General features: G+C 45.3%; 1 protein-coding gene across 4 annotated transcripts in view; it reads right to left on the bottom strand.

Annotated features, from left to right (window-relative positions):
* TEP1 (telomerase associated protein 1) overlaps positions 1-10282 on the bottom strand; it is a 36961-nt gene extending 26679 nt beyond the window's left edge. For 2 of the 4 annotated variants that reach the window (XR_003515754.2, XM_027570722.2), the window contains exons 1-9: positions 10224-10282; positions 6733-7503; positions 5461-5643; positions 5018-5152; positions 4127-4288; positions 3542-3703; positions 3143-3220; positions 1044-1168; positions 697-854 (exon numbers count right to left, since the gene is read on the bottom strand). Coding sequence is in view for 3 of the 4 variants with exons in the window: in XM_027570722.2 (XP_027426523.2) it covers positions 697-854; positions 1044-1168; positions 3143-3220; positions 3542-3703; positions 4127-4288; positions 5018-5152; positions 5461-5643; positions 6733-7479 (1750 nt within the window). In the remaining variant the exon portion in view is untranslated. Of the gene's footprint in view, positions 1-696; positions 855-1043; positions 1169-1804; positions 1858-3142; positions 3221-3541; positions 3704-4126; positions 4289-5017; positions 5153-5460; positions 5644-6381; positions 6711-6732; positions 7504-10223 lie in introns of those variants that run through there. The other 2 variants (XM_027570725.2, XM_027570726.2) reach the window with 2 other exon arrangements.
* Between the last annotated feature and the right edge of the window lie 9947 nt (positions 10283-20229).

The raw sequence follows: 20229 nt of genomic DNA, 5'->3' as shown, positions 1-20229 counted from the left end.
GCACAATCTGCACGTGGCAGTTTGCAGAGAAAGAGATTAAAAAAAAAAAAAAAACGGGGCTTCTGAAGCTCCAAAATATGAAGTCTCCAAAACTCAAGCAGTCACAAACTCTACAGCAAGACGTTTTTCAACAGATAGAACTAGACTTGAAATTTTTAAAGATGTAAGAGGACATAAAAAAAGACAGAACAGAAAAGAGCCTTGTAGAGTTAAAAATAAATTAACAACAACAACAAAAAGAGACAAACAGAAGACTGAAATAACTTAGGCCTCCCGATTTAATTTTTTTTTCTCTTTATCAGTATGGGCAAATTACCTAAAATGTCCATGTCCTAACTACGGGTTCCTGTGGAGATTCCAATATGCCAGTCCTCCCTTGATTGGATGACTTAGCCAGTATGATACAGGTGAAATCAGAGAGAAGGTACCACTTTCGTCCGTTCATCAAGACTTGTGCATCACCTACCCACATCGGGAATAATGATCTCCCTATGATGCCAGTGCCACTCAAAGCGGGCACCACTGGTCCGCTTGGGCGTGGTCAACGGCAAACCTCACAAATCCAATCACTTTCAGTGAGGCAACCACCAGGCAAGAGAATAACTGTATCATGCCATGGAAATTAAGTCAGGGTCCAACATGTAGAGGTGTGAACGGGGAAGAGAGGGAGGGAATATGTGGTCAAAGTTACTCTACCAATGAGATCCTCCCAGACAGAAGCTTTGTTCCCCCGCAGGCTCAGCTCCCGCTCCCAGGTCTCTGGCTGAGGAAGCTTCATCCGCTTCCCAGCTCTGCTAGAATCCCATGGCCCAGGGAGGCGACTTCGAGAAAACATTTGTAGGTTGGAGGGGTACCTGGGACAGAAGAGGAAAAGCTTATCATTTCAAAGCCAGCTGAAAATAACTCAGAAAAGGAAAGGTCGGTCAAAGCCAGTGTTTGCCCCTAATGTTGCTGGGGTCAGAACTACAGGCGCCAGGGCCGTGGAGGCTGAAAAGCCATGGGGTCACCCCGGTGGAAGGGGTGTACGGGGTGTGTCTTCTCACCTGTAGCCCAGCAGGGCTTGGACGTGCTGAGCAGGCTCCCGGATGTGCAGTCGCCGTACTAGCTTCTTGAGAGTGAAACTTGGCTGCTTCTTTTTCTCTGGCACTGCCTTGTAGGTCTCCTCAAACTGTGGAAATATCCCCCAAGTCCCACAGTGGTCATTTAATCTACAACCATAGTCACTTGCTTCAGAAATCAGAACCGCAGACCTCCTATACCTATGAAGTAATTTATTCCCCCAAAATAGATGTGGGCAGAGTAGGAATAGGGGGCAAAAGTCTCCAGCAACAAGCGCTCCTGCAGCGAGCATACCATAGTAGCTCTTTGGGGTCACTGTGTTTCATGTTTCAAGATTGAACTATTCATAGTTAACATGGGGTAATTGGCTTATGAAAAACAAGATGCGGATGGAATGAACAGAGAACACCTTGCTCTTAGAGGGAGGGAAAGGAAAAGCAGCTTTTATTTAAATCACTGAGACTTGGAGGAGGAGGTAAATGGAAGTATCAACACAATACAAGCTGTGAGGAGTGAAAAAACTGAAAGAAGTTGGCTTTCTATGGTATCTTCTATGGTAGAATCTTCTATGGTAGAAGAGCTAAGTTTGGGATATATTATTAGGATGAAGAGAAAAGATCAGTTGACCAATTGAGAATGTGTTCTCTTGTAATACCACCATATTATTTTCCTAATAATCTATTTCAATAATAAGGATGTTGGTGATAGCTAACACTTATTAAGTGCCAGGTATTGTTAGAAATACCTTAAATTCAGGGTGCCTGGGTGGCTCAGGTCATGATCCCAGGGTCCTGGGATCAAGTGCCGCATCGGGCTTCCTGCTCAGCAGGAATCTGCTTCTCCCTCTCCCTCTGCTCCCAACTCGTGCTCTCTCTCTCTGTCTCTCTCTCTAACAAAAATAAAATCTTAAAAAAAATACTTTAAATTCAATAACTGATTTAATCCTCGCAAAAACCCAACGAAGTACCCAATGAGGTGCTGCTATTATCCCCATTTTATATCTGAGGAAACTCAGGTAAGACAGGGTAAGTCATTTGGCTAAGGTTGCATAGCCAGCAAGTGGTGCTGGTGGAGGGATTCAAACCCAGGTCTAAATCCTGATTCTATGTTCTTAACCACAAAGTGCAGTGCCTTATTTGTCATTAATGCAAAAGGTTTGGTGCGGTTTTAAAACCTCCTATGGAAGGTAGATATTTCATTATTTATTTATTTATTTGAGAGACAGAGTGTGTGTATGTGCAGGGGTGGGCAGGAAGCAGAGGGAGGAGAGAGAACCTCAAGAAGACTCCCTGCTGGGGCACCTGGGTGGCTCAGTCGTTAAGCGTCTGTCTTCGGCTCAGGTCATGATCCCAGGATCCTGGGATCGAACCCCACATCGGGCTCTCTGCTCGACAGGAAGCCTGCTTCTCCCTCTCCCACTCCCCCTGCTTATGTTCCCTCTCTCGCTGTCTCTCTGTCAAATAAATAAATAAAATATTAAAAAAAAAAAAGAAAGAAGACTCCCTGTTATGTGAGGAGCCCAACACACGGGGCTCGATCCCATGACCCCAAGATCATGACCTGAGCCAAAATCAAGAGTCAGATGCTTAACCAACTGAGCCACCCATGTGCTCCTATTTCATACATTTTTAACTCACTTATCCAGCTGGACATGCCGTCTGTCAGTAAATACCAAGGGGAGCAAAATGGGATATAAAAGGAGCCTTTCCCAGTGCTCTCAAACCTGACCCTACAATCACAACTGAAAACTCGCCAGGTAGGAAATTGGCATGTGCGTACCACACCATCAGTATTTTTTTTTAAGATTTTATTTATTTGACAGAGAGAGAGACAGCCAGAGAGGGAACACAAGCAGGGGAGTGGGAGAGGGAGAAGCAGGCTTCCTGCGAGCAGGGAGCCCGATGCGGGGCTCCATCCCAGGACCCTGGGATCATGACCTGAGCCAAAGGCAGCCGCTTAACCGACTGAGCCACCCAGGCACCCCAACCATTAGTATTTCTAAACCAAATGGAACTCCATGTCTAAATATCAGCTCAGAAAAGGTTTTACATGCACATATGGAACCCCAGAACAAGGCACTCACCTTCTTCTGTTCATCTTTAAGAGGCCTAAGGTACCTTGGCAAATATTTTTGTGTCTCAGAAAATGGGCGCCCTGTCTTCTGTAGGGACAGGAGAAGCAATTTCAAAATGGGAAAAGGAACTCATCCTTGGAGAGAGCCACTCCAATTTTTCCAAAAGCCCATCTCTACCAAAAAGGAAGCCAGCCAAGAAAGAGGCAGGCCCTGCCCTCGCTGCCTCCTGAGCTCTACTCGGCTCCTCTGCCTTTCTCTGACTCCCTTATTTCTGGTGGAAGGAACATGTAAGATGCTTAGTGTGCAATCCCCCAGGGTCAGCATGTTCCTTTGACCGCCCCCCCCGACCCCGCCTTTCCAGAGAGAAGGGGCCTGGCCTATGAATGACCAGGTTGAGCAGGGACTGACTGGAGGGCGGGGAGGCGGGCGGGGGCGTCTCTTGGCCCGGTGCTTCCAAGGGTTGTACTTAGCCAGCTGGTACTCATCAAACTGGGCAAATTTGTCAGTCATAGCAGCACGCAGGCAGGCAGGCAAGGGCACCAGCTTGTCCTCCTCTCCTCCAGCTAGGTTCTACCAGAGAGGGAGGAAAGACCATCAGGAGTGAGACACAAACCAACCCTCTAAAACAAGGTCAGACTACTTCACGGGGTTAAATGAGAGCAGAGAAGAAGGAGGTGGTTTCCAGCCCCAGCTCTAAAGTGATCATTTCCATGATCCTGGGCCAGTTGGCAGACTTCGATTCTCATCTCCTACATCGTAAACACGAGGTCCAGAATAAGACCACTTTTTCTCCAACTGTGGTGCAGCTCTTCTCAGTTGTCTTCTCCCTACTGGGCAACCCAACCTGATCCGGGGAGAAGCTGTCCTGTCTGGGAAGCAAAGCTGAAGACAGCGGAGGGGAAGCGAAACTAGATGAGAATTTTCCACGGGGATGCAATGAGCAAAGGAGAGGCAACCAGTAAGAGCCAAAGCTCAGGGAACGGAGTGCCATACCTGGTAGAACTGGGCTACCTGGATCCAATCAGAAGGCAGCTGGACAACGGCACAGAAATAGCGTCGCAGGTGGGGGCGGCAGAGTGGCAAGAAGGCAGCAATGGCCAACACTTTGTTGGCCACAGTCCGGATGTTCAGCTGCTGCCTGGCGTACAGAGATGCCTAGGGCACAGGGTGGGGAGAGTTGGCATCTCAGCCACTTGTTCCATAGCATCATGTCCTAAACTAACTTGCTCGCCTAATCCGCCTGCATAAAACCTTCCCTGACCCCTTCACATTGTCTATAAAATAGAAAGCGCAAGCCTCCTGGCTTGGCATGCTACATCCCCCATAATCTAGCCCTTATCCAACTTTGCATCATGGCTTCTTCTGAGTCTACTGATTACCTCCCAAGTCAACCAGGTACATAGTAGGCTTCCCACCATCAAGGTCTATTGAAAACTACCCAGGGTTCAAACTGCTGATTAAACCTGCCATCTTCCAAAGCTTCATAGAGAACACTCCCCCACCATTTCTCTGCTTCTGAAACATTCACTACCTACTACTCCATTTGCATTTATGTGATACTTGGGAGTGTTCTGCTTCCCTAACAATATCATAAGCTCCTTAAAAGCCAGATCCAAGTTTCATTATATCTGTTGAAATGACCCTCAAGGCCTAGCTTTGTGTACTTAGCCTGTGTACTTACTAAACAAATGAGCCCTAGTATATTCTTTCCCAATCTCATCTTCCCCTGCTCCTCAGAGAACCCCAGGGACCAGCCCTCAGACTCACCCAGAGATGCTACTCCCTTCCCACCAAGCTGGCCACCATCCTCCTCCCACAGCATGGCCACAGTTCCTACCTCCCAGCTTCCCATTCCCATCCATCCCCTCCTTCACACCACAGTACCTTAAGGATGAACTCAGGCTCCAAGGGGGCAAGTTCACTACAGACTTCAAAGAGAATACCCGAGGTCAGGTCAGCTGCATCTTCTGTGTTTACCTTTGATGTCAGAGTGGAGCACAGCAAGCTTATGAGAACCATCTGAGAATCAGGAAAGAGAGGGGAGAAAGGATGAAAGAGGTAATGAGGACCAACTCAAGGCACCCACTCAGGCCGATTTACGAAATCAAGAGCAGAGAGAAATGACCCCACATTCAGAAAGATGTTTGCCCAACTGCAAGGTTAGAAAAGGTGATTAGGGAGTGAGAAATAAGAGCTGGGTGATGCCCCCTCCTTCCCCTTCCATCTGTGGAGGGGATCTGGTTCAGCCTTCAGTCACCACCCCTCCACACCACCTCACACCCTTCTCTCCACCATCATCAACCTCTCCCCAACTCTGGAACTTTTACCTTCTTGTCCTTAAGGGCCTGGTCAGTGGGCCCAGGATGAGATTCAGAGTCCCCGGCGGTGAGCTTCAGGACAGGCTCCTCTACCTTTTCCTCCTCTCCCAAGCTTAGATTATAAAAAGGCATTTGAACCTCTACCCATTCCTTCTCTTCCGGCATTTTCTCTTCTGAAGAGGAACAATGACCCTGAGGACAGTGGCAGTTATTAATCACATAGACAGATCTGAAGGCAGACCCCAGGCACAGGAAGTCTACATCTATCTTCCAGCACCGAAACTCCTCCTCCCTCCCCCTTCACACGCCAGCATCCACCTCTCCTGGCTGACAGAGTGACACCTCACTGTCACACACACCCAACTCAACCTTCTGAGCCTTTGCTCAGACGCTTTGGGATCTTCCCCTGCTGTCATCTCCTTACTGATGCCACAGCCTAGGAGCCTGGGGCCCCTCACAACACACCTCTGATACTATTAAGATATTCTGGATTCAGAAGAAAAAGAGCCAAGTCCCAGATCAATCCCCCAGCAACCGTGAGCTGCTTAACTTCTGAGTCTCAGCTTCATCACTTCCTACTACCTACTTAATAGTGTCATTAGAAGATTAAACGGATAATATATATATGGCTCTTTGCAAATTGCAAAACCCTAAACAAATGTAAGATGGCACTAGTAATCCTGACAATGACCCTCTGAGATAGATTTTCATTGACCACATTTTAAAGGGGAAGAAATCAAAGCTTCAAAAGGTTAAGTCTTGGCCAAGATTGTACGGCTTATAGTTGGCCGAGACAGTATAGCTTTTGCCTCAGTCTGAATCCCAAGTCCATACAGAAGGAATGTGTGTTTGTCTACTGATTCTGCCCTGTGTGCTAAGTGTGTTTGTATAGATGTGTACAAGTAGACATACGTTTACATGTGTACATACAGGGAAGTGGGCACGGTATAGCAGATGCATCTCCTGCTTGACATAAGATCTTAAAAGCGCTTGATTGGCTGCTACTGCAACATCATGCTGCCCCTGCTCCTGAGCAGAGGCTTTCTAAGGACAGGGCCTGTTTTGGCTCTGTTGTCCAGAATATCTGAACCTGATATGCAATAAAAGTAATGACGCTGAAGAAGACAGCCCAAGAGTCAAGGGCACCTCAGGAAGAAGCTCTGAGGACAGAAGTTATACAGACACAGAGCAGCACAGAGGGGAAACTGTGGCACCAAAGGCTCGGGACTAGAGTATCCAACAGACATGGGTGGAGTCAGGATGAGTGCCGGGAGCTATTACCAAAGCTGTTTCAGGAGCTCTCTCTGTGGCAGAGACGGATTTCAAGGCCCTGGGGCAGCTGGGACAGCCTAGCCCCTCAGAGAGGCCCTGGGCCCTCCAGTTTGGAGGCTCAGAGAGTGGGCAGTTGCTGATGTTCAGGCTACGCAGATCAGCTTGCACCAGGTGAGCTCTCTGGAGACAGTGAAGCAAGGGGTTGGTGGACACAGTACTTTTTAGAACAGAGAGTGTGGCCAGGCACCGGTTTTCTAAGGAGAGGATGTCTGGGTGGGCAGACACATGCCCATGTGGTTTCTCCATGGTCTTCAGGTCAGGAAGTGTGGCCAGGCACCGGTTTTCTAAGGAGAGGATGTCTGGGTGGGCAGACACATGCTCATGTGGTTTCTCCATGGTCTTCAGGTCAGGAAGTGTGGCCAGGCACCGGTTTTCTAAGGAGAGGATGTCTGGGTGGGCAGACACATGCTCATGTGGTTTCTCCATGGTCTTCAAGTCAGGAAGTGTGGCCAGGCACCGGTTTTCTAAGGAGAGGATGTCTGGGTGGGCAGACACATGCCCATGTGGTTTCTCCATGGTCTTCAGGTCAGGAAGTGTGGCCAGGCACCGGTTTTCTAAGGAGAGAATGTCCAGGTGGGCAGACGCATGCCCATGTGGTTTCTCCATGGTCTTCAGGTCAGGAAGTGTGGCCAGGCACCGGTTTTCTAAGGAGAGAAAGTCCAGGTGGGCAGACGCATGCCCATGGAGTTTCTCCATAGCTGGACCCCAACCAGTATATGCCTAGAAGGAGAGAAAGACAGGTCAAGAGCTCCTGGCTGCACTGGGAGTATGTCTTTCCCATAGTCCTCCTGGTAATGCCAGTAACCAGCAGACAGGAAACAACCAATATTTCTTTTTCCAGGAGTGGGTTCATTCTAAGGATGTATAAAGAAAATATTATACAGAGAGAATGCAGGGAGCATTCTAAGTGAGAGGAGTAGGGAAAAGATAAGGCAGAAGCTGAAGAGCAGAGAAGTTAAAAAAAAAAAAAAAGTGCTGGAGACGAAAAGGACATGTCTCCTCAGGAAGGGGTAAAGGAGCCTCCTAGGGCTGTTAACGTGATTCCTACTAAGTATAGGGGTCACACTTGTGAACTCTAGATTCTTAGCTCTAGAGAAACAAATATTTTGATCAAGATGTCTATATTCACCAACCTCAACTTCCTTGCCTCCTACTCACTGTTCAACCAACTAAATGGGATTCTGTCCTCCCTACTCTTTCAAGGCTGTCCTCTTGGTTAACCAACGGCATTCTTGTTACTATAGAACAGGCACATCTTGGCCCTTATCTAACCTCATTTCTCAAGCAGAATATGACACGGTTGCTCACTCTTTCATTGAAACTCTCTTTTCTCTTTGGCTGCCTTGGTGCCACTGTCTTAGTTTCCCTCATATCTCTGACCCCCTCTTCATGAAGGCTCTTTCCCACTATCGCTTGAATGCTGAAGCTCCTTAGAATTCTATTCTAATCCTGTATACTTTCCCAGGATAGGCGCCAAATAACATCTCTGTGCTGGCAACTCACAAATTTATTCTTTGACCTAGATCTCATCTGAGCTTCATCTTCATTTACCCATTTGCCTACTGGACATCTCCACTTGGAAGACCCAAAGATACCCAAAACTCCAGACCCCAAATGTATCCTTTCTCCCACTCTTCCTCAACTCTATTCCCTCTCCTTTCCCCAGTCTCCTTACAGGGATATGGAGTGAAATAGACTTGAGTTTGAATCCTGATGGGACCCAGAATTTACTTGGGCTGGTTACTTAAACTCTCTGTGCCTCAGTTTCCTCATCTACAAAATTGAGATAAATGCCTACCTCATAGAGTTGTTATAGGAATAAATAAAAATGTATTAAGCATTTAGAACAGTGCCTGGTAATTAGTAAGTGTTCAATAAATGGAAGCTATTGTTATTTGTTATTATCATCCAGTAAACTACCAAATCCTATTGATTCTACTCCCTCAATGTCTCTCAAATCTATCCAGTTCTCTCCATTCTGCCGGCCACCGCCTTTGTTGAAACCCTCCTAACCATGTGGCACACAGTATGAAGATCTGTCTAAAGCAGCTCCTCGGTATATACCCCAGCCACCATTTACTACATCACCTTGTTTATTTTACCATGATAAAAAAATTATTTTGTTTGCTTACTTGCCTACTTGTTTCCTGTTTCTCCTTACCAAAATAAAACTCCCTGAGAGTCAGGGAGCTCCTCTGTCTGGTTCACCTCCGCATGGCCAGCATCACACACACAACCTGACTTTTGATCCTCTCCCAGCCTCATCTCTTACTGCTACTCCCATCAAACTGCAGTCATACACACTCTTTTAAGTTTATGAATTGCCAAGGTATCTCTTGACTTAGGATCTTCACACAGGCAGATGCCTAAAACACTCTTCCTGGGCACCTGGGTGTCTCAGTCGTTAAGCATCTGCCTTCGGCTCAGGTCATGGTCCCAGGGTCCTGGGATCGAGCCCCGCATCAGGCTCCCTGCTTAGAGGGAAGCCTGCTTCTTCCTCTCCCACTCCCCCTGCTTGTGTTCCGCCTCTCGCTCTTGCTGTCTCTCTTTCAAATAAATAAATATTATAAAAAAATTAAATAAAATAAAAAAATAAAACACTCTTCCTTCTACCAAGAGCACTTTGTTCCCCAGCCCCCCCCTTTAGCAGTCCAAATTCTACTTTCCTGCCACTCTGCAGGCCTCAGTTTAGTAGTCAGTTCCTCTAAGGAGCCTTTGCTGACAGGCAGCCCTAGTCTAATATACGTGGCTCTCTCTATGTTCTCACCAACAGCAAACCTCCTCTATCACAGAACACATTTCTTACATTGTAATTGTCTGTTTGTCTTTCCCCCACCGGACTGTAAGTTCCTGAGGACAGAGACCCTTTTCACTTTGTTCACCATTTTCTCTATAATGCCTCGTCAGTGGGATTTAGAGGCTTTTGAGAATCTGGTGAAAGCTGTATAACTTTTTCACAGAAAAACATGAGTACATACCATTTTGCACACAATTTTCAGGGAATCCATTCATGGATCTCCTAGAATCCCCATTAACTGCAAATTAAGAACCTCTGCCTGAGAAAATGCTTAAATTTATATCATTAGGAATGTATTTACTTATTTGGACAAGTGCTTATCTCCCATTTATGTTTAAGTACTTTAGGAATAAGTACATTGTTAAGTCAATCACTTAGATCTTAATATACAAGAGCTGAGGGACAGGAATGCAGAACACTTCCAAGAAGACTTGAATAGATTGACAATCCAAAACTAGAAAAGACAATGATATCTCACCAGACACTAGTGCATCAGTGTGAACAAATTACAACAAGAATGATGGCCTCTGTTCCTATACACTTCCCTCGGGTCTTTGTACTATATAAGCCCCTAGGGAAAGGAGTGGGAAATCTCAGAACTGACTCAAGATATATCAAAGCAAAATAAAACAAAAAGTCTTACGATAGGGACGTCTGAGTGGCTCAGTCAGTTGGGCATCTGCCTTTGGCTCAGGTCATGATCCCTGGGTCCTGGGATCCAGTCCCTCCATCAGTCTCCTTGCTCAGCTGGGAGTCTGCTTCTCCCTCTGCCTGCTGGTCCCCCTGCTTGTTTTCTCTCTTTCTCTGACAAATAAATAAAATCTTTAAAAAAAATAAATTTTTAAAAAGTCTTACAATAAAAACTAAGTTAACAGAAAAATACAGTTAAATATTTTTTTGCACCCTGGAGTTTGTGAAGGGAGATTCAGCTGGACTACAAACGAAAAGCAAAAATCCCATCTCCAGTTCCATTCTCCAGAGATAATCACTGCTAACAGTTCTGAAGGAACAGTTTCAGACACTTTTCTATACATATACAATTACAAGTTTATCCCCCCCCCCCGTTTTCTTTGCATTCCACAAAGAGGACCACACTTTAGACACTATTCTGCACTTAGTATATCTTGGAGACCTTGCCGGGTAAACACATTTACACCCGCTTTTAAGCTGGCTGATACTCTCTCCTGCTTCAGCACACCCCGTTATTAGAAGCAGTGCGCACACCACCTACTCCTCGGTAGTGGCAGCCACTCTCCCTTCCAAGAAGCACACAGAGCAGAGGAGTGACTCATTCTCACTGGGTCTCCTTCCGTGTCCTTGCATCCCCCGCCCCTCCCTCTCCCTCACGGTCTCCGCCGGCTCCCCCACTTTTCCTTTCACACCCACACCCCGTCCCGAGCAGCCGGGAGGACGCGGCGGGCAGAGGCTCCCTGCCGGCGCTAGGCCCTCCCGACTCTCCCGAGCGTCCGAAGTGGCCGCGCTAGGCCCTTCCCGCCGGCTCCCCGCTGCCGAGCCCAGCGCCCCGGACCCAGGGCCCGCGCGGGCTTCTACCTGCACCCGGACCGTCCCCGGAACCCACGGGGCTGAAGACGCTGGCTGACGGTTCTCGGTAGCAGGCAGCCGGGGCCGGGGTCTCAGCTCCGCCAGTGGGAAGAGTGGAAGCCCGAGGAGGAGCGGGCGGAGACGCGGCCCGGGCGCGGCGGCCACAGTGCTGGCAGCGAGCACCGGGCCGCGGGGAACTGAACTGCCGGCCGCGATCAGAACCCGTAGAGGACGCTGCAGCCTCTCCGGGACCTGAGTTTAGTCCCCGCCCCACTCCAGTCCCTCCTCCCCACCCCCCACCCCTGCCTCCTTTCTCCTGTTGCATCTTCAAACTCCGTTTCTTGGGAAGGACTTTGGCATGTTCTCTACCTATCTGGGATCCTTTTCTCTTGGTGTCAAAGATAGTTGGACTTTTAACTCCTCCTAAAGTTACTTGGTGAAAGTGGAAATAAAAGGTGAGAGAAAGTCTAATGGTCTGTAACCAGGTGAAAGGCAGTGGCCTGTAAGCAGGTGTAGATATGGAATAATGAAGGCAGAGGGAACTGAGAGTGTGCCAATGTCCACCTGGGAGAGAGCCGTGGATTACAAGGAATCTATATGGAGCCATCCTGAAAGGCTAAGCAGAATTTTTCCCAGAAGGTAGGACCAGGCTCTGAAAAGAGACAAGTGACCTTTAGGATGGTATTGCTACTACCATTTCATAAAGAGCAGAGCCAAACAGATAGTTGCAGGAGAAATATGCTTACCTTGGGTAAGACAGATTATCTGTCTTCTGGAAAATATCCCCTTCCTTAGGGAGATACCCTTCATTCTCAGGTAAACACCTGAGCTTCAGCTCTGACTTGGGGGCATCCTATCTTCTCAAATTATTGAGCCAGATTCCAGTTTCTTTCCTTAGATGCTTCCCTCGCTACCTGCCTTATCAGTCCCAACACGCCTTTCTTATAACAAATATTTTTACGCCACCTTTATAATGATGAACTACAATGTATAAAAAATGTATTTTACCTACACACACAATTTAAAAATTTATAAAATATCTAAAGAGATATAAAAGAATAGAAGGAAGATGATTTATTATAAAACACTATGTGGGGGCGCCTGGGTGGCTCAGAAGGTTAAGCATCTGCCTTTGGCTCAGGTTATGATCTCTCAGTGCCCAGGGCTCCGGCTCCCAGCTCAGCGGGGAGTCTGCATCTCCCTCTCCCTCTGCCTCTCCCCCTGCTTGTGTTCTGTCTCTCTCTCTCTCTCAAATGAATAAAAAAAAATTTTTTTAAATAAATAAAATACTATGTGTTTATATATGTAAATATTTGGGCACAACATTCAAGAAGACAATGTAGTACTCAGATACATGCAGCTCTATATAGAACTACCTTGACTGTAACAACTACAAATGCAACATGATATGGGGACGTTACGATGGTGATTCAAATACCATGAATAGAGGTGCTGATGTGGCATGATTTTCCAAAATGACAATTTCTGGCAAATTTTAGAAAAAACAAGGTGTGATCATCCCATGATATTTGTAGTAGTGGCATTCCTGGAAAGCTCAGGATATATTAAACCATATATAAGATGCCTTATGATTATATTTAAAATAAAATCAGATCCCTAATTACAATGAGTTTTCAACTACATGAGTGACTGGCAAATCATTCAAAGTTGTCAGTGATGGAGGCATGTCCCTTATTATGTGGGAGGGCCCTGCACATTTGCTGAATGTCTAGCAATCTTGGCTAGACATTAATCCTGCCCATTAAATGTCTACAGATAACTCTAATAATTATGAGAGAAAAAAAGCCTCCACAAATTTTTGAATCCACTCCCTAGGTGCATTTCTGCTCATTGGAGGTCCGTCTATAGGGGAAAGAGAAGAGTTTGGTGAAGGAACACCAGATCTAGGAAACCCATTAGGCGCCTGGGTGGCTCAGTCGGTTAAGCCTCCGACTCTTAACTTCACTCAGGTCATGATCTCAGGATCATGAGATGGAGCCCTGGGTCGGGCTCTGTACTGGGCATTGAGCCTGCTTAACATTCTCTCTCTGCCCGTCCCCGCCCTCCTTAATGCCCAAGCACTCTCTCTCTCTCTCTCTCTCTCTCTCTAAAAAAAAAAAAAAAGAGAAAACAAAACAAAACAAAACAAAAAACAGGAAACAGGAAAGAAGAGGTCCTGCAAGAAGACTGCAATGGTGACGTACTGAGAAGGAAATAAGAGAGGAAAAGAGTGGATTACACATATGACTTCCTTCTGAAGGCCTAAATCTCCAAGGCTTCCTCCCCTTGGAATAAGGGAGATACCTTAGATAATTGTCCTACCTCAAGGCCTCCTCCTCTGTAGCTCTCTGTGGGAACTATCTGCCTTACCAGTGAAAGAACAAGATATGCAAGCCCTTCCAACTTAATCCAATGAGCATTGAAGCCTCAGATCAGAGAACACTAATGATGCACGAAGAATAGCAACAGGGACCCCCACTTCCTGATTTACTAGGAATGTCTAGAGTTTACTTTCTGGTTAGCTGTAGCAACAAAGAAATTCAAGGCCGGCAAAGCCTAAACACTGGAACCACTGGAGATAATTTAAAAATTCCATAACCCGGGGGCGCCTGGGTGGCTCAGTTGGTTAAGCCTCCAACTCTTGGTTTTGGCTCAGGTCATGATCTCAGGGTTATGAGATCCAACCCAGTGGCAGGCTCTGCTCTCAGCAGGGAGTCTGCTTGAGATGCTCTCTCTCCCTCCCTCTACCCTTCCCCCACACACACTCACACAGTCTTTTCTTCTCTCTCTCTCTCTCTCTCAAATAAATAAATAAATAAAATCTTTTTTAAAAATTCCATAACCCAGGCCACAACCCAGACCAATTAAATCACAGTCTCCAGAGTAGGACTCGGACCCCAGTAATTTTTGAAGCTCCCTAGATCGATACTAATGTGCAGACAAGTTTGGGAACCTCTGCGCCAGGGTCTTGCTAATGAAACTATGGGCTGTAGACCACCATCATCAGCGTCACCTTGTTAGAAACACAGACTCTCAGCCTCCCCCCCAACCTATGAATCACAAACTATAATTTAACAAGATTCCCAGATTATTCCCACTCACATTAAACATTGAGAAGCACTAATCTTGACAAGTGGAATGGGCCCTGGAGTCTCCATACCCAAATCCTGGGGCCAAGGTCTTGCAACTAGTGTTTTAACAGGCTCTCCAGGTGATTTTGATATACACTGAAGTTTAATAACCCCTGGTTAAAACTGGGGTTGCTGCTCACCACCCTCCCCACCCCTTGAAAATTTCTCATTCAGTAGATCTAGGATAGGACCGAAAAATTTGCATTTCTAACAAGTATTGCTCAGGTAATGTTGATTCTGATCTCTGATCCTGGGACCACATTTTGAAAACCACTGGTCTAGAGTGATTCCCCAGATGGAGAGAGAGTAACTTCCTACCCTACTGCAGTTTAATAAGGAAAGCCCCTGCCACACCTGAATTTCATATACATATTTTATATTTATTGGGCCCAATTTGAGTCTGTCCCAGTTAGAGAGCCACTGACCAATCCCTAAGAGATATTTCAGCTGGATTTTGAGATAGCCAGATAAACTATCTCTGCCTTGTAACAGAAAATCTCTCGACTGGCAAAAAGTTTACAAAGTCCAAATTTAGTTTTTCTCTCCAGTGGACAGTTGTAAATGCACATTGCCAATATTTGTTCCTTTGAGTCCTGCTTTTCTAAATTAGCCACTCTCTTGAGTTGAAGCAACCTTTCTTCAGATTGTAGCGTCCAGGCTGATTCCTTTCTGCCATCCTCTCAACCCTTTGAAGCCCCTTTATTAAGGGCCCTACCACCTATGAAAATTGTTCATCTCTTCTCATCTGTTTTATTGCACACTTCTTGTCCTCCCCCATTTTGATTCGACAAACACCTGTTCACTATAATATTATATGTCAACTACACTTCAATTAAAATATTGTTTAATCTGTTAAGCATCTACCAAGTTCAAATGATAGCCTGTAAAATGTATAAAACATGCATTCTCCTCAAGGTTTCACGATCTCAAGAAGGAGACAGACACATGCAGAAGTCACAAAAATAATAGGCGGATTATGAGACATGCTATATTCCACTAGGGAACAAACTACAGGGTTATGTGGGGAAGGGAGTTTGAGTAACTTCCGGAGGGATAGGACTTTGAACTGGGAAGGCCGGGCCTCCTCTGATAAGAAGCTGAGAGGAGTGAAAGCCTGGGGAATATAAAGGCCACCGGTTTCAATGGATTTGTTCTCTTTTGTGAATAATAACCTTTAGATTTACAGCTTGTGTTTCTGTTCAGTCTAACTACTGCCAACTTCGAAACATCATGCAAGTTGTGATACATGGACAAGCACTTATTCGGTAACACCTGACATCCCTAAGCAGCTCTTCTGGAACATCTGAAAGCCACATCAGCAGGTGGCAAGAACTTTAGGGCATTCTTCCTTCTGACTCCTCTAACTCAAAACAACCCTGCATTTGGTCTCTGGCCTGTTAACATTAACACCTCTCTTCACCTTCCTTCAAGGGATGATTCCCATTGTAAGCCCTCCCTCTCTGCCTAGTCTTCCTTACCAGGTATGGCAGATTAAAGTAGACACAATTTTTTTGCTTCTCCTGCCACTGAGAAATGGTCTGATTTTTCACTTCTTGAATCTGGGATGACCTGGTGACTTGCTTGACCAATATATGTTGCAGAAGTGTCATTCTGGGACTTCTGAGTCTAGGTCAAAGGCACTTCACACCTTCCATCCAGGACTCTTGGAATACTCCCTCTGGAGTCTGCCGAGTAAGTTCAACTGCCCTTAGACTACCACACGGAAGAGGTCACATACAGGTGCTTCAGTTAACAATCTCAGCTGAGCTTAGTTTTCCAACCACCCCCACCAGGGCACCAAACATGTGAACCCAGCTGTCTTGGGCACTCCAGGCCAGCTCACTGATCAGCTGAATACAACCAAGTAACTTCCATCAATGAACATAGAACAGAAAACTCATCTAGCTAAACCCTCCCTAAAGTTAAGTGAAACCAATGATACATAAAATCATGAGAAATATAGTAAAATAGTTGTTGTTTTAAGTCACTAAGTTTTGGGTAGTTTGTTGTGCATAATTGGATAATTAGAACACCAGACCTGCAACATTTAAGGCTAGTTTACATCGTATTACATTGTAGTAGTCAATCCACCGTCCTTAAACCTTTTAAATCACTTCGTAACACATTGGTTTGTGCAATAGTTCCTTGTAGTAGAATTGCTCATCCTGGGAGGTAGGTTAGCTAAAGTAAATGCCAATCCATGTGGCAAGCATCTCTGCCTGGATAAGGAGCTTCATATCTATGGAACTGGCTACAATCCCTCATCATTCATTCAACAAATATTTATTCATTGACATCAAATTAATCAGCATCCAAACCAACCTCTCGGATGTAGGCAGTCAAGTCATGTTTCCCTAATAGCTGTACAGCCCCAGAGTTGTAGTCAACAAATCCAAGGAGACACTCTGGTGATCTATCAGATTCAGCACTCCTTCCCACCCTTGTGCCCTAGTATCTGTCTAGTCACTGTGGTCAGGGAAGTGGACCTGTTTCCCAGCCTACAGAGGGGTACTGGGAAGAGGTCTTGACAGAAGACAGTGAACAGACTTAATATATTGTTCCACCTTCTTCCACCTTTTGCATAAAAATATAATATCGACTTTCATGACGTCTTGGGATATTTGTTAAAGAGTATTAGCACTAAATAATCCCTGCTGTCTAAAACTCACTTAATAGGTAACTTCAACACCTGCTCTGTGCATATTAGCAAACATGTCTTTGAACAGACTACACAAGTGGTTAGAGGCCATTTTGGGTAGCCACATTCTAGATATGCAGCCCTAACAAAAACTTACCCAAATTCACTACAGAAGTTACTATAGCCAGGTACTCTAGCACTTGGCATTGCATCCCATAACACTGCTCCTTGTGAGGGCCTGAGAAGAGGAGTCCGTGCTGTGGATCAGTTATCCTGGAGGCTCTAAACAGGGCTGGACAATCTTGCCTATAGCTTGCTAGCCACATTTTAGCAGTTGGAGAAAAACAGCTGTTATTACTTTCCTAACTACTCATTAATTTCTCACTTGACAGTCCAAAGTACTCAAATGACTTGTCCAGGTTGAAATAGTCAGTCAGAGAAAGAGCTAGGACTAGAACACAAGTCTCTTGATTCCCAGTCCAGACCTTGGCCACAGTAATCTGCTCCCTTTGACATGTCTTTCGCATTATTGCCTACAAAAGGCCACTGTTAAAATGAACCGTTGCCCTGGAGGCTTTTTTCTTTTTCTTTTTTAGATTTTATTTATTTATTTATTTGAGAGAGAGAGAGAACATGAGCAAGGGGAGGGGCAGAGGGAAAGGGAGAAGCAGACTCCCCGCTGAGCAGAGAGCCTGATGTGGGCCTTGATCCCGTGCCCCTAAGATCACGACCTGAGCCGAAGGCAGACACTTAACTGACTGAGCCACCCAGGTGCCCCTGGAGGCCCTTTTCATGAACACATTAAAAGATTATGTCAGTAGTCCATAAGTCTTGGAAGATGGGACCTGCCTGAGGCGTACAGACTCATGTCAAAGAAGTAATCATATTAAAAACATGATCAGGACACCTGATCTCACATAGGACTTGAGTGCTGCTTCTGGGTGGGTGGGGCATTTCAAAGTAAACTTTGGATGTAAAAATAGTGGACTTAGGGGAATCTTTTAATGGCTTGTAGGAATAATGAAATCAAACATGGGAATTAGGATAGTCCCAGGAAGAGTGGAATACTTGGCCACTATGTTAGAGTAATCTAAGATGGGGGTGGAGATGGTATAGTATAGTAACTAAATGTGCACTCTGGAGTCCAACAGATCTGTGTCTAAATTCTGCTCTGCTATTGATGAGCTGTGTGACCTAGGCTGCAGAAGAAAATAAGGTAAATAATCTCATAAACCCTGAACTGAGTAAGAGACTGGTCTCTGAGTCTGCAGTAAGTCCAGATGATAAGATAAAGGGGCCAGTCAAGGTCCTTTATTTTGAAAAGTTTCACCTGATATATTGTACTCATAACAATCCCTGGCTCAACACATCCTAGCAAATTAAACAAACTACTGGGAGGAAGAGCCCCTTGCTCTGGCTGAGCTTCTTTGAAATTCACAACTAGTATGTGTTACAGCAGTTGTATATCAGACTCCTCAGGACTATGTCTCTAAGCCTCTCTGTTAATTGCTCCCATTTGTAGATTCCAATGATGAGTTTCATGAATAAAGTGCACCACTCCCTGGAGGTGGATCTACACTGGAGAGGTAGCATAACAAAGAAAGCAGGCTCAGGGGCGCCTAAGGCTCAGTCAGTTAAGCGTCTGCCTTGGGCTCAGGTCATGATCCCGGGGTCCTGGGATGGAGACCCATGTCATCAGAGAGTCTGCTTCTCTTTCTCCCTCTGCCCCTCCCCACCCCACTCATTCTTTCTCTCTCTCTCTTTCAAATAAATAAAATCTTAAAAAAAAAAAGAAAAGAAAGAAAGACAGTGGGCTTGAAATCCTTCTACTTGAGTTTGAATATACACTCAACATTTACAAACTATGTAAACTTAGGTAAATAAATTCACTCCTCTAAGCTTCAGTTTTTTTAATCTGTAAAAAGGGGATAATAATAGCATCCACTTTTTATGGGTTGTATTGACATTTAAATGAGATAATGTATGTAAAGCATTTAACACACTGCCTGGTACATAGCAAGCACTATAAAACAAGTAGTTTTTACTTTGTTACGAGAGAGTTGGCTTTCATCAGTGACAGTTTGCTTGAAAAGTATGCATTGGGGTTCACATTTCTTATCCGATGATTACTCAAGCTGGTATATAGCTAGGAGACCCTAACCCTCTAAATGCCTTGGCCCTAGCTAGAGTCCAGATGAACCCACACCCCTATCTTAGGAGCAATTTTAGGCCAGAGTAGCTGGGGATATACCTCGTAACCCTCTGTGTGGCACTCATGGTCTCAGGGGACTGTAGAGCACATTGACTATCTTGTTTGACATCATCTAGTTCACTGATCAAAAAGGATGTGGCCTTGGAACTTGGTTTACAGGCTACCAGGGCATACTGTTCCAGATTTGCCTAGAGGTCCTTAAGACTATCTCAAGCTCTGGAGCTCACGACTCTACTAGCACTATGATGTTTATGGTACAGGTATGATCCCTAGTTTATGAACTAAGATACTGCCATTCAAAGTGATTAAGGGACTCACAATTACCAAAGGAGCAATTGATCTGGGGCTTGAACCCAAGTGACTGATTCTAATTCAGTACACTTTCAAGCTGCACTTTTCTTTTAATTATTCTAATCAGAAATACAGGTGATTACATCTTAAATTATCAGCTATAACAATAATATCATGAACATCCTATTTCTTAGAGAAAAAAAGACTATAATCTCACTGCTAGTGACATACACATATATCCCTGCATATATATGTGTGTGTGTGTATGTAATTTTGTCCTGTATTACCACGAACTGTGATAAATTCATACTCTTCCACATAAAGCCCCTTGATCCCAGAGGGTAGCCAGGATTTGGAATATAGTCTATGGCCCTGAAAGAGTAGTTAAGACTTTCCTGCCTATAGGCCTAAACTGTGATGCTTGTCCAAGCCAGCCTCTTGGTCCTCATGTAAAGATATGTCACCTGGAAACTGCTCTCATAAAAAGTTTTCCTCTTCATTATCCAGACTGTGCCACATACTCCTGATCTGAGGGTCATGAGTTCAAACCCTGCATTGGGCTCTACTCTGGGTGTGACGCCTACATTTAAAAACAAACAAACAAACAAACAAACAAAAACCCTAAATAATGAAAGCTAGAGACTTCTGTAACTAACTACTCTTATCTGCATATTTTTGGACCTTTGGCTGTCAGCTCCACCTGGGATGGAGCCATGCCCTTTTGGACAATATAGCTTTCTGCCACCCCTTTGGGTTTAAAAAAAAAATTAAGTTTATTTATGTATTTATTCATTTAAGTAATCTCTATACCCAACATGGGGCTTGAACTTACAAC

The sequence above is a fragment of the Zalophus californianus genome, chromosome 6 (genome assembly GCF_009762305.2).
Source record: "Zalophus californianus isolate mZalCal1 chromosome 6, mZalCal1.pri.v2, whole genome shotgun sequence".
Taxonomy (NCBI): Eukaryota; Metazoa; Chordata; class Mammalia; order Carnivora; family Otariidae; genus Zalophus; species Zalophus californianus.
This window is presented reverse-complemented; position numbering and strand designations above follow the sequence as displayed.